Genomic DNA, 20,476 nt, shown 5'->3' with positions numbered 1-20,476 from the left:
TTGCCTTCTTCACCGCCTGCTGTACCTGCATGCCAACTTTCAATGACTGATGTACCATGACACCCAGGTCTTGTTGCACCTCCCCTTTTCCGAATCTGTCACCATTCAGATAATGTTCTGCCTTCCTGTTTTTGCCACCAAAGTGGATAACCACACATTTATCTATATTATACTGCATCTTCCATACATTTGCCCACTCACCTAACCTGTCCAAGTCACCCTGCAGCCTCTTAGCATCCTCCTCAAAGCTCACACTGCCACCCAGCTTAGTGTCATCTGCAAACTTGGAGATATTACATTCAATTCCTTCGTCTAAATCATTAATGTATATTGTAAATAGCTGGGGTCCCAGCACTGAACCTTGCAGTACCCCACTAGTCACTGCTTGCCATTCTGAAAAGGACCCGTTTATTCCTACTCTTTGCTTCCTGTCTGCCAACCAGTTCTCTAACCACGTCAATACGTTACCCCCGATACCATGTGCTTTAACTTTGCACACTAATCTCTTGTGTGGGACCTTGTCAAAAGCCTTTTGAAAGTCGAAAGACACCACATCCACTGGTTCTCACTTGTCCACTCTACGAGTTACATCCTCAAAGAATTCTAGAAGATTTGTCAAGCATGATTTCCCTTTCATAAATCCATGCTAACTTGGACTGATCCTGTCACTGCTTTCCAAATGCTCTGCTATTACATCTTTAATAATTGATTCCAACATTTTCTCCACTACCGATGTCAGGCTAACCGGTCTATAATTCCCTGTTTTCTCTCTCCCTCCTTTTTTAAAAAGTGGGGTTACATTAGATACCCTCCAATCCATAGGAACTGATCCGGAGTCTATAGAATGAAAATGACCAGCAATGCATCCACTATTTCTGGGGCCACTTCCTTATGTACTCTGGGATGCAAACTATCAGGCCCCGGGGATTTATCGGCCTTCAATCCCATCAATTTCCCTAACACAATTTCCTGACTGATAAGGATTTCCTTCAGTTCCTCCTTCTCGCTAGACCCTCGGTCTCCTAGTATTTCACAAAGGTTATTTGTGTCTTCCTTAGTGAAGATAGAACCAAAGTATTTGTTCAATTGGTCTGCCATTTCTTTGTTTCCCATTATGAATTCACCTGATTCTGACTGCAAGGGGCCTACATTTATCTTCAGTATGGCGGAGATACACAGCTGGTGTGAATACATGACCTCATCTCTCTCATCTGGAGGGAGGAGAGCACACCGGGGAATCTCAGAGATGCAGTAATCGTGACCATCTTTAAAAAAGGGGACAAGTCCGACTGCGGCAACTACAGAGGAATCTTCCTGCTATCAGCCACTGGGAAAGTCGTCGCTAGAGTCCTCCTCAACCGTGTTCTTCCCGTGGCTGAAGAGCTCCGACCGGAGTCACAGTGCGGATTTTGTCCGCTACGGGGCACAATGGACATGATTTTTGCAGCGCGACAGCTACAGGAAAAATGCAGGGCACAGCGTCAGCCCTTATACATGGCCTTCTTCGACCTTACAAAGGCCTTTGACACTGTCAACCGCGAGGGTCTATGGAGCGTCCTCCTCCGTTTCGGATGCCCCCAAAAATTCGTCACCATCCTCCGCCTGCTCCATGACGACATGCAAGCCGTGATCCTTACCAACGGATCCATCACAGACCCAATCCACGTCCAGACCGGGGTCAAACAGGGCTGCGTCATCGCCCCAACCCTCTTCTCAATCTTTCTTGCCGCCATGCTTCACCTCACAGTCAACAAACTCCCCACTGGAGTGGAACTAAGCTACAGAACCAGTGGGAACCTGTTCAACCTGCGCCATCTCCGGGCCAGATCCAAGACCACCCCAACCTCTGTCGTTGAGCTACAGTACGCGGATGACGCCTGCGTCTGCGCGCATACAGAGGTTGAACTCCAGGACATAGTCGAAGTATTTACTGAGGTGTACGAAAGCATGGGCCTGACGCTAAACATCCATAAGACAAAGGTCCTCACCACACAGAATTGCCCCCCAGTGATCAGGATCCATGGCGTGGACCACTTCCCATATCTCGGGAACCTCCTATCAACAAGAGCAGGCTTCGATGACGAGATCCAACATCGCCTCCAGTGCACCAGTGCAATATTCGTCCGGCTGAGGAAAGGAGTGTTTGAAGACCAGGCCCTCAAAACTGCCACCAAGCTCATGGTCTACAAGGCTGTTGTAATACCTGCCCTCTTGTATGGCTCAGAGATATGGATCATGTACAGTAGACACCTCAAGTTGCTGGAGAAATATCACCAACGATGTCGCCGCAAAATCCTACAAATCTCCTGGGAGGACAGGCGCACCAACATCCGCATCCTCATTCAGGCTAACATCCCCAGCATTGAAGCACTGACCACACTCGATCAGCTCCGCTGGGCGGGTCACACAGTTCATATGCCAAACAGGAGACTCCCAAAACAGGTGCTCTACTCGGAGCTCCTTCACAGCAAACGAGCCAAAGGTGGGCAGCGGAAATGCTACAAGGACACTCTCAAAGCCTCCCTGATAAAGTGCAACATCCCCACTCTCACCTGGGAGTTCCTGGCCAAAGACCGTCCTAAGTGGAGGAAGTGCATCCAGGAGCACCTCGAGTCTCAACGCCGAGAGCATGCAGAAATCAAGCGCAGGCAGCGGAAAGAGCGTGTGGCAAATCAGTCCCACCCACCTCTTCCCTCAACGTCTACCTGTCCCACCTGTGACAAGAGTCTGTGGTTCTCGTATTGGACTGTTCAGTCACCAAAGAACTCACTTCAGGAGTGGAAGCAAATCTTCTTTGATTCCGAGGGACTGCCTATGATGATGATTGCTTTGGTTAGTTGACAGCTATAGAAGTGGTACAAAAGCTACCATTTTACAGCTGTTCACTTTCCAATGTCAGAAGCTGAATCCTTCAGGTTTTGGAAAACACTTTTGAGCTGTATGCATTTTGGATGTGTTTGCAGTGAACTCTCTATTCACTGTTACCTCCTTGGAGCAACCTCTCTCACCACTGACAGGACGCACCGGTCATCTCAACCTCACCTGCCATCTATTCCAGCAGCATCGATGCCCTTAAAAAAATCTCACCTTGGTCCTTAGGATCCCACAACGATCAACCCCAACACCAACATCACTAAACACACCAGCATCACCTGGTGCTACACACCAACCTTCTCCGCAATCATCTGATGCTGCACAGTACACAGGGCATCAGCACCCAACCACATTTCTACCCGCGAGGCCAATGATAGCCTCACCATGGTCACATTCCCATACCTCGGGAGCCTCTTATCAACAAGAGCAGACATTGACAACACCGCCTCCAGTGTGCCAGTGCAGCCTTCGGCCGCCTGAGGAAAAGAATGTTTGAAGACCAGGCCCTCAAATCTGCCACCAAGCTCATGTCTACAGATCTGTAGTAATACCTGCCCTTCTCTATGTCTCAGAGACATGGTCCATGTACAGTAGTCACCTCAAGTCGCTGGAGAAATACCACCAACGATGTCTCTGCAAGATCCTACAAATCCACAGGGAGGACAGACGCACCAACATCAGCGTCCTCGACCAGGCGAATATTTTCAGCATTGAAGCACTGACCACACTTGATCAGCTCCGCTGGGCAGGCCACATTGTCCGCATGCCAGACACGAGACTCCCAAAGCAAGCGCTCTACTCGGAATTCCTTGCGGCAAATGAGCCAAAGGTGGGCAGAGGAAATGTTACAAGGACACCCTCAAAGCCTCCCTGATAAAGTGCAACATCCCACTGACACCTGGGAATCCCTGGCCAAAGACTGCCCTAAGTGGAGGAAGTGCATCCGGGAGGGCGCTGAGCACCTCGAGTCTCATCGCCGAGAGCATGCAGAAATCAAGTGCAGGCAGCGGAAAGAGCGTGCGGCAAACCTGACCCACCCTCCCTTACCCTCGACTATCTGTCCCACTTGTGACAGGGACTATGGTTCTCGTATTGGACTGTTCAGCCACCTAAGGACTCATTCCGAGGGACTGCCTATGATGATGATGATGATGATGATTTCCTACACTTCACGCTGTACACTCTGACTGCCACATGATGCGCAAGGATGGCACCACCCCACACCAGCTCCATAAAGTATCCCTGCAATGTCCAACCCATTCCTTTCACACTCATCACCATTGTGAGGGGTACCATTATGTCTCACCATTCACTGCAACTCACTACGCCACTTCCAAAGGTGCACGCAAAGCTGTCCAAGAATGCAAAGTGCTGAAAATAAAGCTTTCAATGTTTGATAATACATCAACATTAACTTTACATGAACATTGGCTAAAGGACCCAAATGCCTAGCCCTTGTGTGTTTAGCTGATATGATTGGACAAGGGTGAGGATGAGTGTGAGGGACGGCTGGTGAGATGGGGAAGTGATAATGTAGATAGAGAGGGGGATTGGTGGAGGTGGAAAGTAAGTTGGTGTGAGTAAGGATGTGCAGGGGGTAGAGTAGGGAAGGCAGAGTGATGGGGATGTAATGAGTGGCACAGCAGGATGAGGTTGAGTGTGGCTTTGCGGTAACGTTTTGTGATCTACTGAGATCATTGAAAGGTTTGCGCCACTGCAGCCTGGTCATCCTGACGACATCTCTGCTTGTGCTCTCCTGTGCAATGTGCATGCAGGCTGCGGTGTCCTGGGGAGGTCACTTCCCCCCCATGGGAATGGAAGAGGACCTCCCTCCATAAGTATCTGGAGGGAGTCATGGTAGAGCATGTATGAGGCCGTGCACCTTTGTGCAGTGCATATCAGTGTTTGCAGCACCTCAATGCTGCAGAACACTGATTGAAGAACTGTCAAAAGCAATGTGGGCATTTAAGGACGTGTCATCAAATGACGTCATCAGACCAACTTCCTCTTAATTGACCGGGAAGCCCGCAGGGCGGGCTTAACAAGCACAATCATCGGAAGATTCGGGATAGAGGGCGGGCTCGAGTCGGGAGTGGGCTTACCACATGCCACCAAGCCCAGCCACATCGATCCTGCCGCGTGTGGCAAAATCGGAGCTTTTGTGTCCTCCTCACAACTTGCTTCCCCACCTATCCTTGTATCATCAGCAAACTTGGCTACATTACATTCGTTCCCTTCATCCAAGTCATTAATATAGATTGTAAATAATTGAGGCCCCAACACTGATCCCTTGTTAGTTTGCTAACCTAAAAATGACCCATTTATCTTCTGTTAGTTAGGCAATCCTCTATCCATGCTAATATACTACCCCCAACACAATGAGCTCTTATCTTGTGTAGTAACCTTTTATGTGGCACATTATCGAATGCCTTTTGGAAATTCAAATACACTACATCTACTGGTTCCCTTTTATCCACCTGCTCGTTACATCCTTAAAGAGCTCTAATAATTCTAGGTAAGTTCGGCTGAAGAGTCACGGAAATCTCGGAAAAACAGTATTTACTCGACTAGTTTTACAGCAGACCCCCGCAGAAATTTACCTCCAAAATGACGTTGAATCTTGGGGCCTATTTTTCTTAAAACAGATAAAGATATAGAATTGTAAAAAGAACTTACATAATCATCAATGGCATCTTTCACTGCTGTTATTATCAATACCAGCATTAAGGGTACAACAGTGGTAGACCAGGACAGAGATGAGACTTGTGGAATAAGCTGAAAGAAGTAAGTGACAATACATTTAATAATTCTGAAATAACTGACAAAAATATCTTGTAAATAACTATTAAAAGTAGCATTATTTTTATTGCAGTGAAAGCATCAAGATATGTAATTATATTGTAATATTTCACAAATGAATAAAAAAAGGTTTGAATTAACAGTTTTCAATATTCATTATAGTCAGAAATTACATATGTACAGTAAACTCTCGTTTATCTGGATCGCTCGGGGATTCGGCAATTCCGGGTAAACGAATTTTCCTTTGGACGAATTTACATTTTAAAGCTGATATTTGAAGGTGATAGAACCACCCACGAAGATTTAGTCGTGTTATCTGAATGTGAACATAATAAAATACATGAAAATTGATTCATAACGTCTCAAAATTAAAAATTATTTTATTCTGTTAAAACTGCTTGATTTTTAAAATAGTGATCTTATATCTGCTTGTTTAAATGAATTCATTTTCTTCTTAATTAAAATGTTGTGGATGATATGAGTTTGCAGAACCCCGTGAGAAGTCAAATGAGAATTCTCCTCAAAAAAACCAACGACATATTTCATTGCTTCTTCAGCACGTGTCCAAGTCTTTTTTTCTTTTTCTTCAATTTCATTGTCTGAATCGCTCACCTCTTCATCAGATTTGTCTTTATTGGTGACTATGCCGATAAGTTCCTCGTCAGTATGAATTTATGCTACATCTGTGTCGATGTCAACATCTATCCATTTAGCAATGTCATCTTCTGCTAGGGATTTAAGTGCGTTTGTTTCGTGCGCACTGCTGACAATCTCCACGATTTCTGTAACAACCTGTTTTTTATTAGCCTGTACATAGAAATTTTCGAATTCTTCGTCATCAGACGCACTGTCTTTGAATATGTCATTGGGCCACAGCTTGCGCCAACACCTCTTCAATGTAACGGTTTTTACTTCTCTCCATGCCAGAGAGCATGCATAGATGGCATCTTTAATATTGTATGCTCTCTGGAATCAGAGATTGATTGATCGCTATTAATCAATTTGCATATGAAGTCATTCCTATAGTGGCCCTTGAAGTTTTGGATAACACCCTGAACCACAGGTCACATTGGGGGGCAGATAGCATGCAAAGACGTTGCCACAACTGGACACTAATTTTGACTCATGCGGGTGTGCTCTGCAATTGTCCAGAAGCAGCACACACTTTCCACTAGGTTTGCCTATTTTCTTCATGTTTTCTCGAACTTGGGGCACGAATTCTGTTGAAAATCATTCCATGAATATGTCCTTGTCCATCCACGCACTTTTCTGAGCCTTATAGCTAACTGGTAAATGAGCAATTCCTTTTAAAGCACGTGGTTTCATTGATTTGCCAATCACTAAAAGTGGAAGTCTATATTCTCTAGGGGCATTGGCACAATTCAAGATTGTTAACCTCTCTTTATTCATTTTAAAGCCCGCAGCTTCCTTCTCCCCTGCTGCAGCTAACGTAGCAGTTGGCAAACACCTCCATAGTAAGCCAGTCTCATCGGCATTGTATATTTGATCTGCGGTCAATTTCATTTCTTGCACCATTTCAGCAAATGTTCTTGAATAATTCTGTGCAGCCTCATTGTCTGCTGATTTTTTTTCTCACCGCGAATGCCGTGGCGCTGCTTAAAACGTGTGAGCCAGCCCTCTGAGAAAATGCACTCTTCAACTTGATTCATTTTCATCTTGACGTCCTTGGCCTTTGCTGTAATCATTGGCCCTGAAATTGCCACACCTTCAGACCGTTTCAAAAGAAAACCATTCATAAAGCACTTGGTCTAGTTTGTCAAGCTTCGGCTTTCGCAAATTCTTGCGGGGCATTGCCTTCACGAGAGATTCAGAAGCATCGGTGAAACTTTCTAAATCTTTCTTTTGCTTCTTGACATAGTAAATTTTTGATGATCTAACTTCATATTCGTCCATCAAGGTACGCACACATCTGCCAGCTTCAGACTTCTTTATAATTTCTAATTTCTGCTGAATGCTCAATAGTTTTCATTTCCTTTTAGTGCCACAAGACATTTTAAATTGTACACCCGACTGCTTGAACTTCTTTCAATGCGTTTGACAGTTGAAAAGTGAGAAAGAAGTCCATGCCTGCGTCAATTTATGTGTAATTGATAGTTGAAGTGAGCGAGATATTCACGTGTGTGACAGTTATTTTAAATTCCGTTACAGCGGGTTTTCCGTTAGATCCGTATCCTGCTAAATGAGATTTGCCTGTATTTTAATTTCATGATTTTTTTAAAATAAAAAATTTGAATGTATTGTATTTAATTTACTCACTGGTGAAATAGCACACTGTGATTGGCTTTAGTATAATTCTAAAACCTGATATACCCTCATGACATTTTATTCAAACATTTGATTCACATTTTAACAACTCCATCTGTGAGAATGTTTTATTTGCAAGTGCTTAATTTCTTTCCATATCTGTCTATATTGAAGATCATCACCTTACGCCAACAATAAATTTCTAGCTATGTGCATATAACTACTTTAGTACTTGGTTTTACTTCATACCAAAACAACCCCCAGCATTGAAAAGCTTCATATGTACATATTTGTTAGAATTCATTAAAACTTAAGTAAGCTCATCACAAGATAACATATGGATTAGAAAGCCAATTTAGCTTATCCATCCAGAAAGACTATAGAAACTAAAATTTCCTCGAGCTGCTATGGCTCCACCAAAATAACGTTGCACGGAAACAAGATTTCCGCTGCTGTTCCGGTCAAATAACAGCAGCGGAGCAGGAGAAGTTCAGAGTAAATTCCCATGTGGTGTCTCTCCCAATACAGCTTAATACAGCATAAATAATTTGTAGAAATTGTGGTCGAAATTTTATTCAGGTCGGCGGGTTGGAGACAGGGGAGGGGCTTCTGAGGCTGGCAGGAAACCAGGGAAGCTGGGTTTCCTCTAGGCCCTTCTGACTTTAACGGCAGGGCATGATTTGCGTGTGAGGCCTCGGATTCCTGCCGGCAGCCAGCCAGATTAAGAGGCTGGTTGGCTGCGAGCGGGTAGGCCTGTAGATGCGGTGAAGGAGCGGTTTGGAATCGCAGGGGGGTCGGGGAACAGAAGCAGGAAGATCAGAGATCAGGAGGAGAGGATCGGGGATGTGGTGAGCAGGGATTGGCAAGGCTGTTGGAGGATCTGGGTGTGGGGGGGGCTGGGGATCGGAAGGGTTAGGCAGAGAGGATTGGACCGGCCACCGGAGAATTGTGGCCGGTCTCAGTGTCATCGTGGGTGGGTGGGGGGGAAGGGAGTGGGGGGGGAGGGATGGAGAGTAGGTCTCATAGTGTGGATCGCTGGCCCTGGGGAAGTGATCAGAGACCTCGTGGTGGGGTCTCCAATCGCAGGGGGTAGATTATATACGGACCGTGGATCCAGGAGGTAGGTATAAAGCCACTTACCTCCTGGATCCACCAGTCCCCGCCTCGGCTTAACTGCCGGATTTCTTCGTTAAAGCAAAGCTTCGTTACGAAAGAATGGCTGGGGGATGCAACGGCCGACAAACGAAGGGCTCACCTTTTGACCAGCTGCGGACCAAAGACTTACGCGCTCATGAAGGACTCATGAAGCACCCGAAAAGCCAGCGGACAAAACCTTTAAGAACTTAGCAAATTGATCGGGGAGCACCTCAAGCCGGCGAGTAACATACATATAGCCCGACACAGATTCTACACCCACCGACGCCATGAAGGACAGAGCATACTGGACTTCGTAGCGGACCTCCGGCGTTTGGCCAGCCTCTGTAAGTTCACACACGCCTGCAGGGGGGAGATGCTAAGGGACTTCTTTATCGAGGGCATCGGTCATGTGGGAATTTTCCGCAAATTAATTGGGACCAAGGATTTGACCTTGGAAGCGGCGGCGTTGATGGCTCAAATTTTCATGGCAGGGGAGGAAGAGACGAAAATAATATATGCGCGCAATTCTGCCTCTTTAACGCGGCGATGGATCAGGGAGTCAACATCATCAATGCAACTCAGAGCCCCGCAGGCAGGAAGGGGCAGCCTCCCCAGGCAGCTATAGACCTCAGAGTAAGACTTCAACAGAGACAATGGCAGGCTGAACGGACATTCACGCCATCACAAGAGACAGTGCGGCCCAGGATGGGGCCATTGACACCCATCAATAGGGTACTTAAGAGCAGTCAAAGGGACAGTCAACGCGGAATGCCTGGCCATAGTCCCTTTGTTCCCAACAATGGAAACTTTAACTCATGCTGGAGGTGTGGGGGAAAATACTCAGCTAGATCTTGCAGATTTCAACAGTTTGTCTGCAGGAACTGCAATCTCAGTGGCCACTTAGCTCGAATGTGCAGGAAGTCTGCAACCAGGCTAATATATGAGGCGGATAGACCAGAAGAGGGTTCTTTGAGGCAGGATGACTTTTGGGGCGAATCGATGCACGCCGAAGTTCAGCGGGTCCATGTGGCGAATACTCACAGTTCATACACCAGAACGCCACCAATGATGATGAGGGTTTTATTAAATGGTATCCCTGTATGCATGGAGCTGGACACTGGAGCCAGCCAGTCACTCATGGGCGTTCAGCAATTTGAGAAGCTATGGCCACTGAAAGACAGTAGACCCAAATTAGCACGTATTGAGACACAATTACAGACTTACACGAAAGAAATCATTCCGGTGTTAGGCAGTGCAATGTTGGCTGTCACACACAATGGGTTAGTGAATCGGCTGCCGCTCTGGATTGTCCCGGGCAATGATCCCACACTATTGGGGAGGAGCTGGTTAGCCGAGATGAAGTGGAAATGGGGGAATGTTCACGCAATGGCATCTGTGGAGCGAAGTTCATGCTCACAATTCAATTCACTATTCCAACCTGGCATCGGGACTTTCAAAGGCACTAAAGTAAGGATACACATCACCCCGGACGCCAGGCCAGTGCACCACAAAGCCAGAGCGGTGCCGTATGTGATGCGGGAAAAGATCGAGAGCGAACTGGACCGGCTGTTGAGAGAGGGCATCATCCCGCCTGTAGAATTCAGTGACTGGGTGACCCCCATCGTTCCCGTTCTAAAAGCGGATGGCTCTGTCAGGATCTGTGGCGACTACAAGGCCACCATCAATCGGGTGTCCCTACAAGATCAATACCCGCTCCCGAGAGCGGAGGACCTCTTCGCCACGCTGGCAGGCGGCAAGCTGTTCACCAAGTTGGACCTCACTTCAGCCTATACGACCCAGGAACTGGCCGACGAATCTAAAATACTGATCACCATCACCACACACAAGGGACTGTTCGTCTATAACAGTTTGGCATTCGATCAGCGGCCGCGATTTTTCAACGAAACATGGAAAGCCTGCTTAAATCCATTCCTGGAACGATCGTATTCCAGGACGACATCCTCATCATGGGTAGAGACACCGAAGAACACCTCCACAACCTGGAGGAGGTGCTACGCTGACTGGACCGGGTGGGCCTGCGACTCAAGAAGTCTAAATGTGTGTTTTTAGCTCCTGAGGTTGAGTTTCTGGGCAGGAGGGTTGCTGCAGATGGGATTCGGCCCACCGAATCCAAAACAGAGGCGATTCGACGGGCACCCAGGCCCTGCAACACATCGGAGTTGCGTTCATTCCTGGGACTATTGAACTATTTCGAGAACTTTCTGCCAAACTTGAGCACGTTGTTGGAGCCACTACATGCACTCCTGAGTAAGGGTTGCGATTGGTTTCGGGGGGACTGTCAGAAACGGGCTTTTGATCGGGCGCATAACCTACTTTGTTCAAATAAGTTGTTGACCCAGTACGATCCCTGTAAAAAATTGGTTCTGACATGTGATACATCGCCCTATGGGGTTGGGTGCGTGTTGCAGCAGGGCAATGCTGAGGTTCAACTACAACCTGTGGCTTATGCCTCCAGGTCGCTCTCTCAAGCAGAACGGGGATATGGGATGGTCGAGAAGGAAGCGCTTGCATGTGCCTATGGTGTAAAAAAAATGCATCAATACCTATTTGGTAGGAAGTCTGAATTAGAGACGGACCACAAGCCATTAACATCCCTGTTGTCAGACAGCAAGGCCATCAATGCCAACGCATCAGCTCGCATACAGCGATGGGCTCTCACGCTGGCTACATATGACTACTCCATCCGGCACCGGTCTGGCACTGAAAATTGCGCTGCCTCGCTCAGCAGGCTTCCACTTGCCACCACTGAGGGGGCAGCGGAGCAAAGCGCCAAGATGGTCATGGCTGTAGATGCCTTTGAGAGAGCAGGCTCCCCCATCACAGCCCGCCAGATCAAAATCTGTACCAACAGAGATTCCCTCCTATCCCTGATTAAGAAATGTGTCCTGACTGGAGATTGGACACCCGCACACAGAGCATGCCCCGAGGAGGTCAGACCGTTCCATAGACGGATGGATGAGCTTTCCATCCAAGCCGACTGCCAACTATGGGGCAGCCGGGTAGTTATGCCCCATAAGGGCAGGGAGGCATTGATCAGGGAACTCCACAGCGAGCACCCAGGCATTGTGCTGATGAAGGCCATTGCCCGGTCACAAATTTGGTGGCCTGGAATTGATTCAGACCTGGAACACTGTGTTCGCAGGTGCACGACATGTGCCCAGATGGGTAATGCCCCCAGGGAGGCCTCGCTCAGCCCGTGGCCCTGGCCCACCAGGCCATGGTCACGCATTCAAGTTGACTACACGGGCCCGTTCATGGGTACGATGTTCCTTATTTTGGTAGATGCGTACTTGAAATGGATCGAGTGCATCATTCTGAATTCATGCACGTCATCCACCACCGTGGAAAGCCTACATGCGATCTTTGCAACCCATGGCTTGCTGGACATCCTGGTTAGTGATAACGGCCCATGTTTCACAAGCTACGAATTCCGAGAGTTTATGTCGGGCAATGGCATCAATCACGTCAGGACTGCGCCGTTCAAGCTGGCCTCCAATGGCCAGGCTGAACGTGTGGTCCAAATCATTAAGCAAGGTATGCTCAGGATTCAAGGACTCTCCCTACAATACCGCCTATCGCGTCTCCTGCTGGCCTACAGATTCCGACCGCACTCGCTCACGGGGTTCCCGCCCGCAGAGCTACTAATGAAACGGACACTCAAAACTCGGTTGTCCCTCATTCACTCAGTCCTGACCGACATAGTTGAGGGCAACGCAAGTCACAAAACGAGTACCATGACCGTAATTCAAGGGGGAGATGTATAGAAATAAATGATCCTGTATTCGTCCTCAATCACACCATGGGGCCCAAATGGTTTGAGGGCACTGTAATTGACAAAGAGGGGAATAGGGTCATCGTGGTAAAACTTAACAATGGTCAGATATGCCGTAAGCATCTGGACCAAGTGAAAGAAAGGTTCAGCATCGACACGGAGGAACCTGAAGAAGACCATGAGATGGAGCTCACAACACCGCCAGTGAACGAGCAACAAGAGCAATCAGAAGAATGCACAGTCCCTGCGGTCAGCCCGGACAGACCAGAATCACCACAGGGTGACAGACACTCACGTCAGTGCCCAACAACCAGAGACCCGGCTGCGGCGCTCCACGAGGGAGTGTAGACCACCTGAAAGACTAAACCTATGATCCCAATAAGATTTTGGGGGCTGGGGGGGCGGGGGCGGAGGTGATGTCATGTATGTAAAACACCACTATTACTGTATACACTCAACCTTGGTACTGTATGCACACCTTAACTACAAGGGGTGAACTTGTGGGAGACACTCCTTACCTGATCTCACAGGTATAAAAAGGGGGGTCCCACGCAGGGTCATGGTCTTTTGAGTCCTCTGAATAAGGAGTTAAGGTCACAGAGTGACCTTGTCCCCAGAATGTGCCTCGTGTGGTTTCATGCTGTAGAGTAAGGACTTTACAGCGTTCTGCCGCTACTGCTCCGCTCTTGAACTTGAGCACTCTAAGAGAAGTGTTTAGCGCTTGACTTTGTGCTCCATTTCCTCTTAAAGTGCTAAAACTGAATATCGCTGCAGGAGAGAATGATTAGTGCCTGGCGCTACCTTTTCAACTTTTCAAAATTTAGCACCCCGAACTGAATTTCTAGCTCTACCTGTGCACTACTGCAATAGGATTTTTCTTTTCGATACTGTTTATTATTTTATGTTGCTCAATGAGGTCCTCCCAGTATTTTCCATTCAAGGTTGAATAACCAAAGCATTTTCATTGACAATAGTTTTCTCAGTGTACCACATGTTGCAAAATTGTAAATGATTCCTCAAGAATGGATTTGAATGTTACAAATAGAGAGGAAATCTTCCCTCATTATGACTATAAAAATGAGAATATTCCAATGAGCACTTTCATTATATATACATACAGTTTATAAAATAATTTAAAAACTTGCATTTATATAGCGCATTTAATGTAGAAAAATGTCCGAAGGTGTTTCATAGAAATTGGAATTAGCAAAAATCAATACCAAGCCAAAGAAGGATATATTAGGGTGACTAAAAGCTTGGTCAAAGAGGTGAGCTTTAAGGTAACATCTACACAGATAAAAATAAACACTTACCTGCAAAATTAGTAAAAATAAAAAATAAGCATTGGCAATTCGCTGGAACTGTTCAAACAAGTTGATTGGCAAGAACGTGAAAATGTTATATTTGGAGGTTTTAATCCTATTGTTCTGAAATGCAAGACAAAGTGTGTTAAGTACGTGAAATTAAGCAAAATACATTAGTAATTACAGTATCTTCACATCAAATTCAATGAACCAGTGATCATTGCATGAGATGTGATTTGGAAGGGATGAATCATGGAACATAAATCATTTAAAAATAAAATATACTTAATTGAATAACTATAGAAATGTGAAAAGAGCATTTTATTTTATTTATTTCAAAGATTCTTATGCGTGGTAATAAATCAAGTAGAAGGGAGCACTTTAAGATGAATACATGGGAACCCCTCCTTTGTTATAAACTATGTTAATAGAAATATAATATTTTTTGACTGTTTCTCTATTATAGAGTAGATCAATAATTTGTATTCTTTGTGAAATAAAATCAGAGCCTATGACCGCCAAATTGGGAGCTTTGGCACTGGCCATTGTTATGTCTCAAAGAAAGTAATGTAACTGAGTACTACAGACGTGAGTAAGTGTGACCTTCGTTCCTTTATTCTAACTGCAGTGCTGGTACAGAATGGGAGGCCTGCCTATATACAGTGCTCCCAAGAGATGCTTGGATCCCTTGGGACTCCAACAGGTACGCCCTCTGGTGGCGGTATAATACTGGTATCACATGGTTGCATACATAACATCACTCCCTCCCAAAGTCAATAGTTCACTTATTTACAGGGTGAGACGATCTGGGGCCTTTTGCTCCCTAGTCGATTGTCGCGGCACAAATGCAGGTGTAGGTGAGTTGGTTAGTGCTTCACTGGGCTGCTATGCAGCTGGCCTTGCTGGGCTGCTGGGGATGATGAATTCAGCTTCGTGGTCAACCGTGATGTCGGTTGCCACTTGTGTGTGTGTTGGAGGGTCAAAGTTGGTGGTGTCCTCTTCGGGTTGCTCGTGACTGTCTGAATCGCAGTTTGGTTTGGTCCAAATGCTTTCTGCAAGTAAGTCCATTTGTGAATCTGACCTGAAACACCAGACTCCCTTCTTTGACTATGACAGTGCCAGCAAGCCATTTGGGACCATGTCCATAGTTGAATACAAATACAGGGTCATTGACTTCAATATCAAGTGACAAATTTGCGAGATCATGGTACATGCTTTGTTGATGCCGCCTGTCCTCAACATGATCATGGAGATCAGGGTGGACAAGAGAGAGCCTTGTTTTGAGCGCCCTTTTCATGAGCAGCTCGGCTGGTGGAACCCCAGAGAGCGAGTGGGGTCTGATGCGGTAGCTGAGCAGGACTCGGGATAGGCGGATCTGCAGGGAGCCTTCCGACACGCGTTTCAAGCTTTGCTTGATGGTTTGGACTGCCCGTTTTGCCTGGCCGTTGGATGCGGGCTTGAATGGGGCAGATGTGACGTGCTTGATCCCATTGCGGGTTATGAATTCCTTGACTTCAGCACTGGTGAAGCACGGTCCATTGTCGCTGTCAAGGACATCAGGCAGGCCGTGCATGGCAAACATGGCTCGTAGGCTTTTGATGGTGGCAGTGGACTTGCTTACAGACATTATTACACCTCAATCCATTTTGAATAAGCACCCACAACAACCAAAAAGATTTTGCGTAGAAACGGGCCAGCAAAGTCAACGTGGCTCCTAGACCATGGTTTGGAGGGCCATGACCACAAACTTAGCAGTGCCTCCCTGGGTGCATTGCTCAGTTGAGAGCAAGTGTTGCATTGGCTCACGCAAGACTCAAATCTGAGTTGGTGCCAGGCCACCACACATGGGATCTGGCTACAGCTTTTATCATTACTACGCCTGGGTGGGTACTGTGTTGGTCATGTTTGAACGTTTCCCTGCCTTTCTTAGGCAAAACCACGCGATTACCCCACAAAAGACAGTCCGCCTGTATGGACATTTTGTCTTTGCTGGAACGGCTTGATCTCTTCATGCATCTCCGCTGGGATGCTGGACCAGCTTCCATGGAGGACACAGTTTTTTACAAGGGACAGTAAAGGATTCTGGCTGGTCGAGGTCCTGATCTGGCAGGCTGTAATGGGTGACTTTTCGTTTTCAAATGCATCCATTACCAAGAGCAAGTCTGCAGGCTGTGCCATTTCCACCCTGGTGGTGGGCAATGGTAGCCAACTGAAAGCATCAGCGCAGTTCTCTGTGCCTGGTCTGTGGCGGAATGCATAGTTATATGCAGACAGCATGAGCGCCCATTTTTGGATGCGAGCAGAGACATTGGTATTAATACCTTTGCTCTCTGAGAATAGCGATATGAGCGGCTTATGGTCAGTTTCTAATTCGAACTTAAGCCCAAACAGATACTGGTGCATTTTTTTTACCCCGTAAACGCATGCCAGAGTTTCTTTTTCAATCATGCTGTAGGTCCTTTCGGCCTTGGACAAACTCCTAGACGCATAGGCGACCAGTTGCAATGTTCCCGATTCGTTTGCTTGTTGTAACACACACCCGACGCCATCCGAAGTGGCATCGCAAGCTAGCACTAAACGTTTACATGGGTCATACAGAACAAGCAGTTTGTTGGAACATAACAGATTTCTGGCTTTCTCAAAAGCAGCCTCTTGTGATTTCCCCCATACCCAGTCATCTCCCTTACGTTGCAACACATGTAGAGGTTCTAGCAAGGTGCTTAACCTGGGTAGCAATTTACCAAAATAATGAGGAGTCCCAGGAACGACCGCAGCTCCATCACGTCTGTGGTCTCGGCATGTTCTTGATGGCCTCCGTCTTGGCGTCGGTGGGTCTGATGCCGTCTGCCGCGATTCTTCTCCCTATGAACTCGACCTCTGGCGCCAGGAAAACACACTTCGAGCGTTTCAACCTGAGTCCCACACGATCTAGCTGACTTAGAACCTCTTCCAGGTTCATAGAAACATAGAAACATAGAAAATAGGTGCAGGAGTAGGCCATTCGGCCCTTCTAGCCTGCACCGCCATTCAATGAGTTCATGGCTGAACATTCAACTTCAGTACCCCATTCCTGCTTTCTCGCCATACCCCTTGATCCCCCTAGTAGTAAGGACCTCATCTAACTCCTTTTTGAATATATTTAGTGAATTGGCCTCAACAACTTTCTGTGGTAGAGAATTCCACAGGTTCACCACTCTCTGGGTGAAGAAGTTCCTCCGCATCTCGGTCCTAAATGGCTTACCCCTTATCCTTAGACTGTGACCTCTGGTTCTGGACTTCCCCAACATTGGGAACATTCTTCCTGCATCTAACCTGTCTAACCCCGTCAGAATTTTAAATGTTTCTATGAGGTCCCCTCTCATTCTTCTGAACTCCAGTGAATACAAGCCCAGTTGATCCAGTCTTTCTTGATAGGTCAGTCCCGCCATCCCGGGAATCAGTCTGGTGAACCTTTGCTGCACTCCCTCAATAGCAAGAATGTCCTTCCTCAAGTTAGGAGACCAAAACTGTACACAATACTCCAGGTGTGGCGACGAGATAACGAACCACCATGCAAAAATGCAGAGAACTGTTGGCATCATGGAGAAATTCTCAGAAGGGGATGATTGGGAAGCCTTCGTGGAGCGACTCGACCAAGGCTTCGTGGGTAACGAGCTGGAAGGGAGCGCGAACGCTGCCAAACGAAGGACAATCCTCCTCACAATCTGCGGATTTCTTCGGATTTAGGTGCTCCCGGACCAGCGTACACAGTTCTTCATACTATTTGGCTGTTGGTTTCACCGGAGCAAGTAGATTCTTCATGAGGCCATAGGTTGTTGCCCCGCAGATGGTGAGGAGGATTGTCCTTCGTTTGGCAGCGTTCGCGCTCCCTTCCAGCTCGTTACCCATGAAGTATTGGTCGAGTCGCTCCACGAAGGCTTCCCAATCGTCCCCTTCTGAGAATTTCTCCAGGATGCCAACAGTTCTCTGCATTTTTGCGTGGTGGTTCGTTAGCTCGTCGCCAGTTATGTCTCAAATAAAATAATGTAACTGAGTACTGCAGACGTGAGCAAGTGTGATCTTAGTTCCTTTATTCTAACTCCAGAGTGCTGGTACAGCATGGGAGGCCTGCATATATACAATGTTCCCAAGGGATGCTGGGATCCCTTGGGACTCCAACAGATACACCCTCTGGTGGCAGTATAATACTGGTTACATAGGGTTGCATACATAACAGCCATTAAGGCTGCTTTTGCTGAAAAAATAGTGGCTGCCTCGCTTCTGCCAGCTTCCGGCGTGGAACACAGCTTCCGTCATTCTGGGCAGGTCGGCAGCACTGCTGTTGCCTGCACTCGCTGCCCATATTTAAATGGTACAATTCATGACTTCAGTCGGCTCTTGAAACCGCCCTCTCCAAACCACACACAGAAAAACGTGCGAGCAGCAGGACAACAGAAATGCTGCCAGCACTTCTTAAAGGGCCATACATCTTTCAGGTAAGTTTAGATTTTTGCTTTTGGACTGTTGTTTTTACATTTATTGGAGTAGCAGGTTGGTGCAATACATTTAAAAAGTTGTTAAAGTGTGCAGGGGCATTTACAAGGCTTTGGCTGATAAAGGAAGGCCTCCCAGAACACCACTTGCTACAGACCTGGGGGCTCGAGTTGCAGTTCCCTTAGGCTGCAACATCACGTGGAGATGGAGCAGAGTAGCAAAGGGGACAGGCTGCTCGCAGAAGGAGGAGGAAGCAGAAGAGGAAAAAGCAGGAGGAAAGCAACCCAGACAGCCCCTTTCTGGCTGGGATATCCAGGATCGAATCATCGGCCTGCGATACCAGTGAACACAACCCCAATTCCCCTTTCAACATTTATCCCACACCTTACCTTCCCTCTGTTTCTGACCATCAGTGTCCACTTGGCCACTATGCTGAAATAAAAGTCACCACAAAGCAAACTTCCCAATCATTTATTCACATATGCATCCAATATTAGATTTTAAAAAATCAACGAATCACCCTTGTGCATTCTCTTGTGTATGCCTTTGCCTATCCTAGTGATGTTACGCAGTACTACCCCAGTGGCTGCAGCATGGCTCGTGGAAGGCTGCTGATTTTCAATGGGGGACAGTGCAGATGGCCTTGCAGGATGACCTGAAGGTGCTGGAGGCTGGGAATGTGAAATCTCCCTCTTCTTGGTCAACTACTGCCTGGGCAGGCTGGATTTGTGTGTGCCTGAAATGAGGAAGGCACAAGGGTATAGTTGTGCTGAGGGTAGGTGTAGGGAGCAAGAGATGCATGCTTACACCATATGCAGCTTTTAAATCTGTGGGATATGGGGAAATGGGAAGTGAGAAGGAGGATAATGTATGAGGATACATTCTTTCAGCCCTGCCACTGGCCAAGGGCTCAGCCATGCCCCTGCACAGGATGGCCAACACTGTCTCCTTCAAGGGGGTGAGGTGAAGCTAGGATTGTGAGGTGTGCCTCGTGTTTGGTAGAGATTGTTGGTAAGTAAGGATTGGGGATGGGGGGGGGTGCATTGAGCAGTGTGTGAAGCTACTGGTGCAGTTCGTAGAAGACAGCTTTTGAAGATACATTCACTAACATTAACCACTCATCTGAGGTCATAGAAACATAGAAAATAGGTGCAGGAGTAGGCCATTCGGCCCTTCGAGCCTGCACCGCCATTCAATGAGATCATGGCTGAACAAGCAACTTCAATACCCCATTCCTGCTTTCTCGCCATACCCCTTGATCCCCCTAGTAGTAAGGACGACATCTAACTCCTGTTTGAATATATTTAGCGAATTGGCCTCAACAACTTTCTGTGGTAGAGAATTCCACAGGTTCACCACTCTCTGGGTGAAGAGGTTTCTCCTCATCTCGGTCCTAAATGGCTTACCCCTTATCCTTAGACTGTGACCCCTGGTTCTGGACTTCCCCAACATTGGGAGCATTCTTCCTGCATCCAACCTGTCTAAACCCGTCAGAATTTTAAACGTTTCTATGAGATCCCCTCTCATTCTTCTGAACTCTAGTGAACACAAGCCCAGTTGATCCAGTCTTTCTTGATCTGTCAGTCTCGTCATCCTGGGGATCAGTCTGGTGAACTTTCGCTGCATTCCCTCAATAGCAAGAATGTCCTTCCTCAAGTTAGGAGACCAAAACTGAACACAATACCAAGGCCCTGTACAACTGCAGTAACACCTCCCTGCCCCTGTATTCAAATCCCCTCGCTATAAAGACTAACATGCCATTTGCTTTCTTAACCGCCTGCTGTACCTGCATGCCAACCTTCAATGACTGATGTACCATGACACCCAGGTC

The 20,476-nt window shown here is 47.1% G+C and overlaps 1 protein-coding gene across 3 annotated transcripts in view; it reads right to left on the bottom strand.

The window, feature by feature from the left end:
- Window positions 1-20,476, bottom strand: part of atp8b5b (ATPase phospholipid transporting 8B5b) — a 506,562-nt gene that overhangs the window by 353,772 nt on the left and 132,314 nt on the right. For all 3 annotated transcript variants that reach the window (XR_011588690.1, XM_070868497.1, XM_070868507.1), the window contains exons 5-6: window positions 14,182-14,295; window positions 5,551-5,649 (exon numbers count right to left, since the gene is read on the bottom strand). Coding sequence is in view for 2 of the 3 variants with exons in the window: in XM_070868497.1 (XP_070724598.1) it covers window positions 5,551-5,649; window positions 14,182-14,295 (213 nt within the window). In the remaining variant the exon portion in view is untranslated. The remainder of the gene's footprint in view (window positions 1-5,550; window positions 5,650-14,181; window positions 14,296-20,476) is intronic.

This window comes from Pristiophorus japonicus, chromosome 2 (genome assembly GCF_044704955.1).
Source record: "Pristiophorus japonicus isolate sPriJap1 chromosome 2, sPriJap1.hap1, whole genome shotgun sequence".
Taxonomy (NCBI): domain Eukaryota; kingdom Metazoa; phylum Chordata; class Chondrichthyes; family Pristiophoridae; genus Pristiophorus; species Pristiophorus japonicus.
Note: the sequence above shows the minus strand (reverse complement) of the source record. Positions and strands in the feature narration are given on the sequence as shown.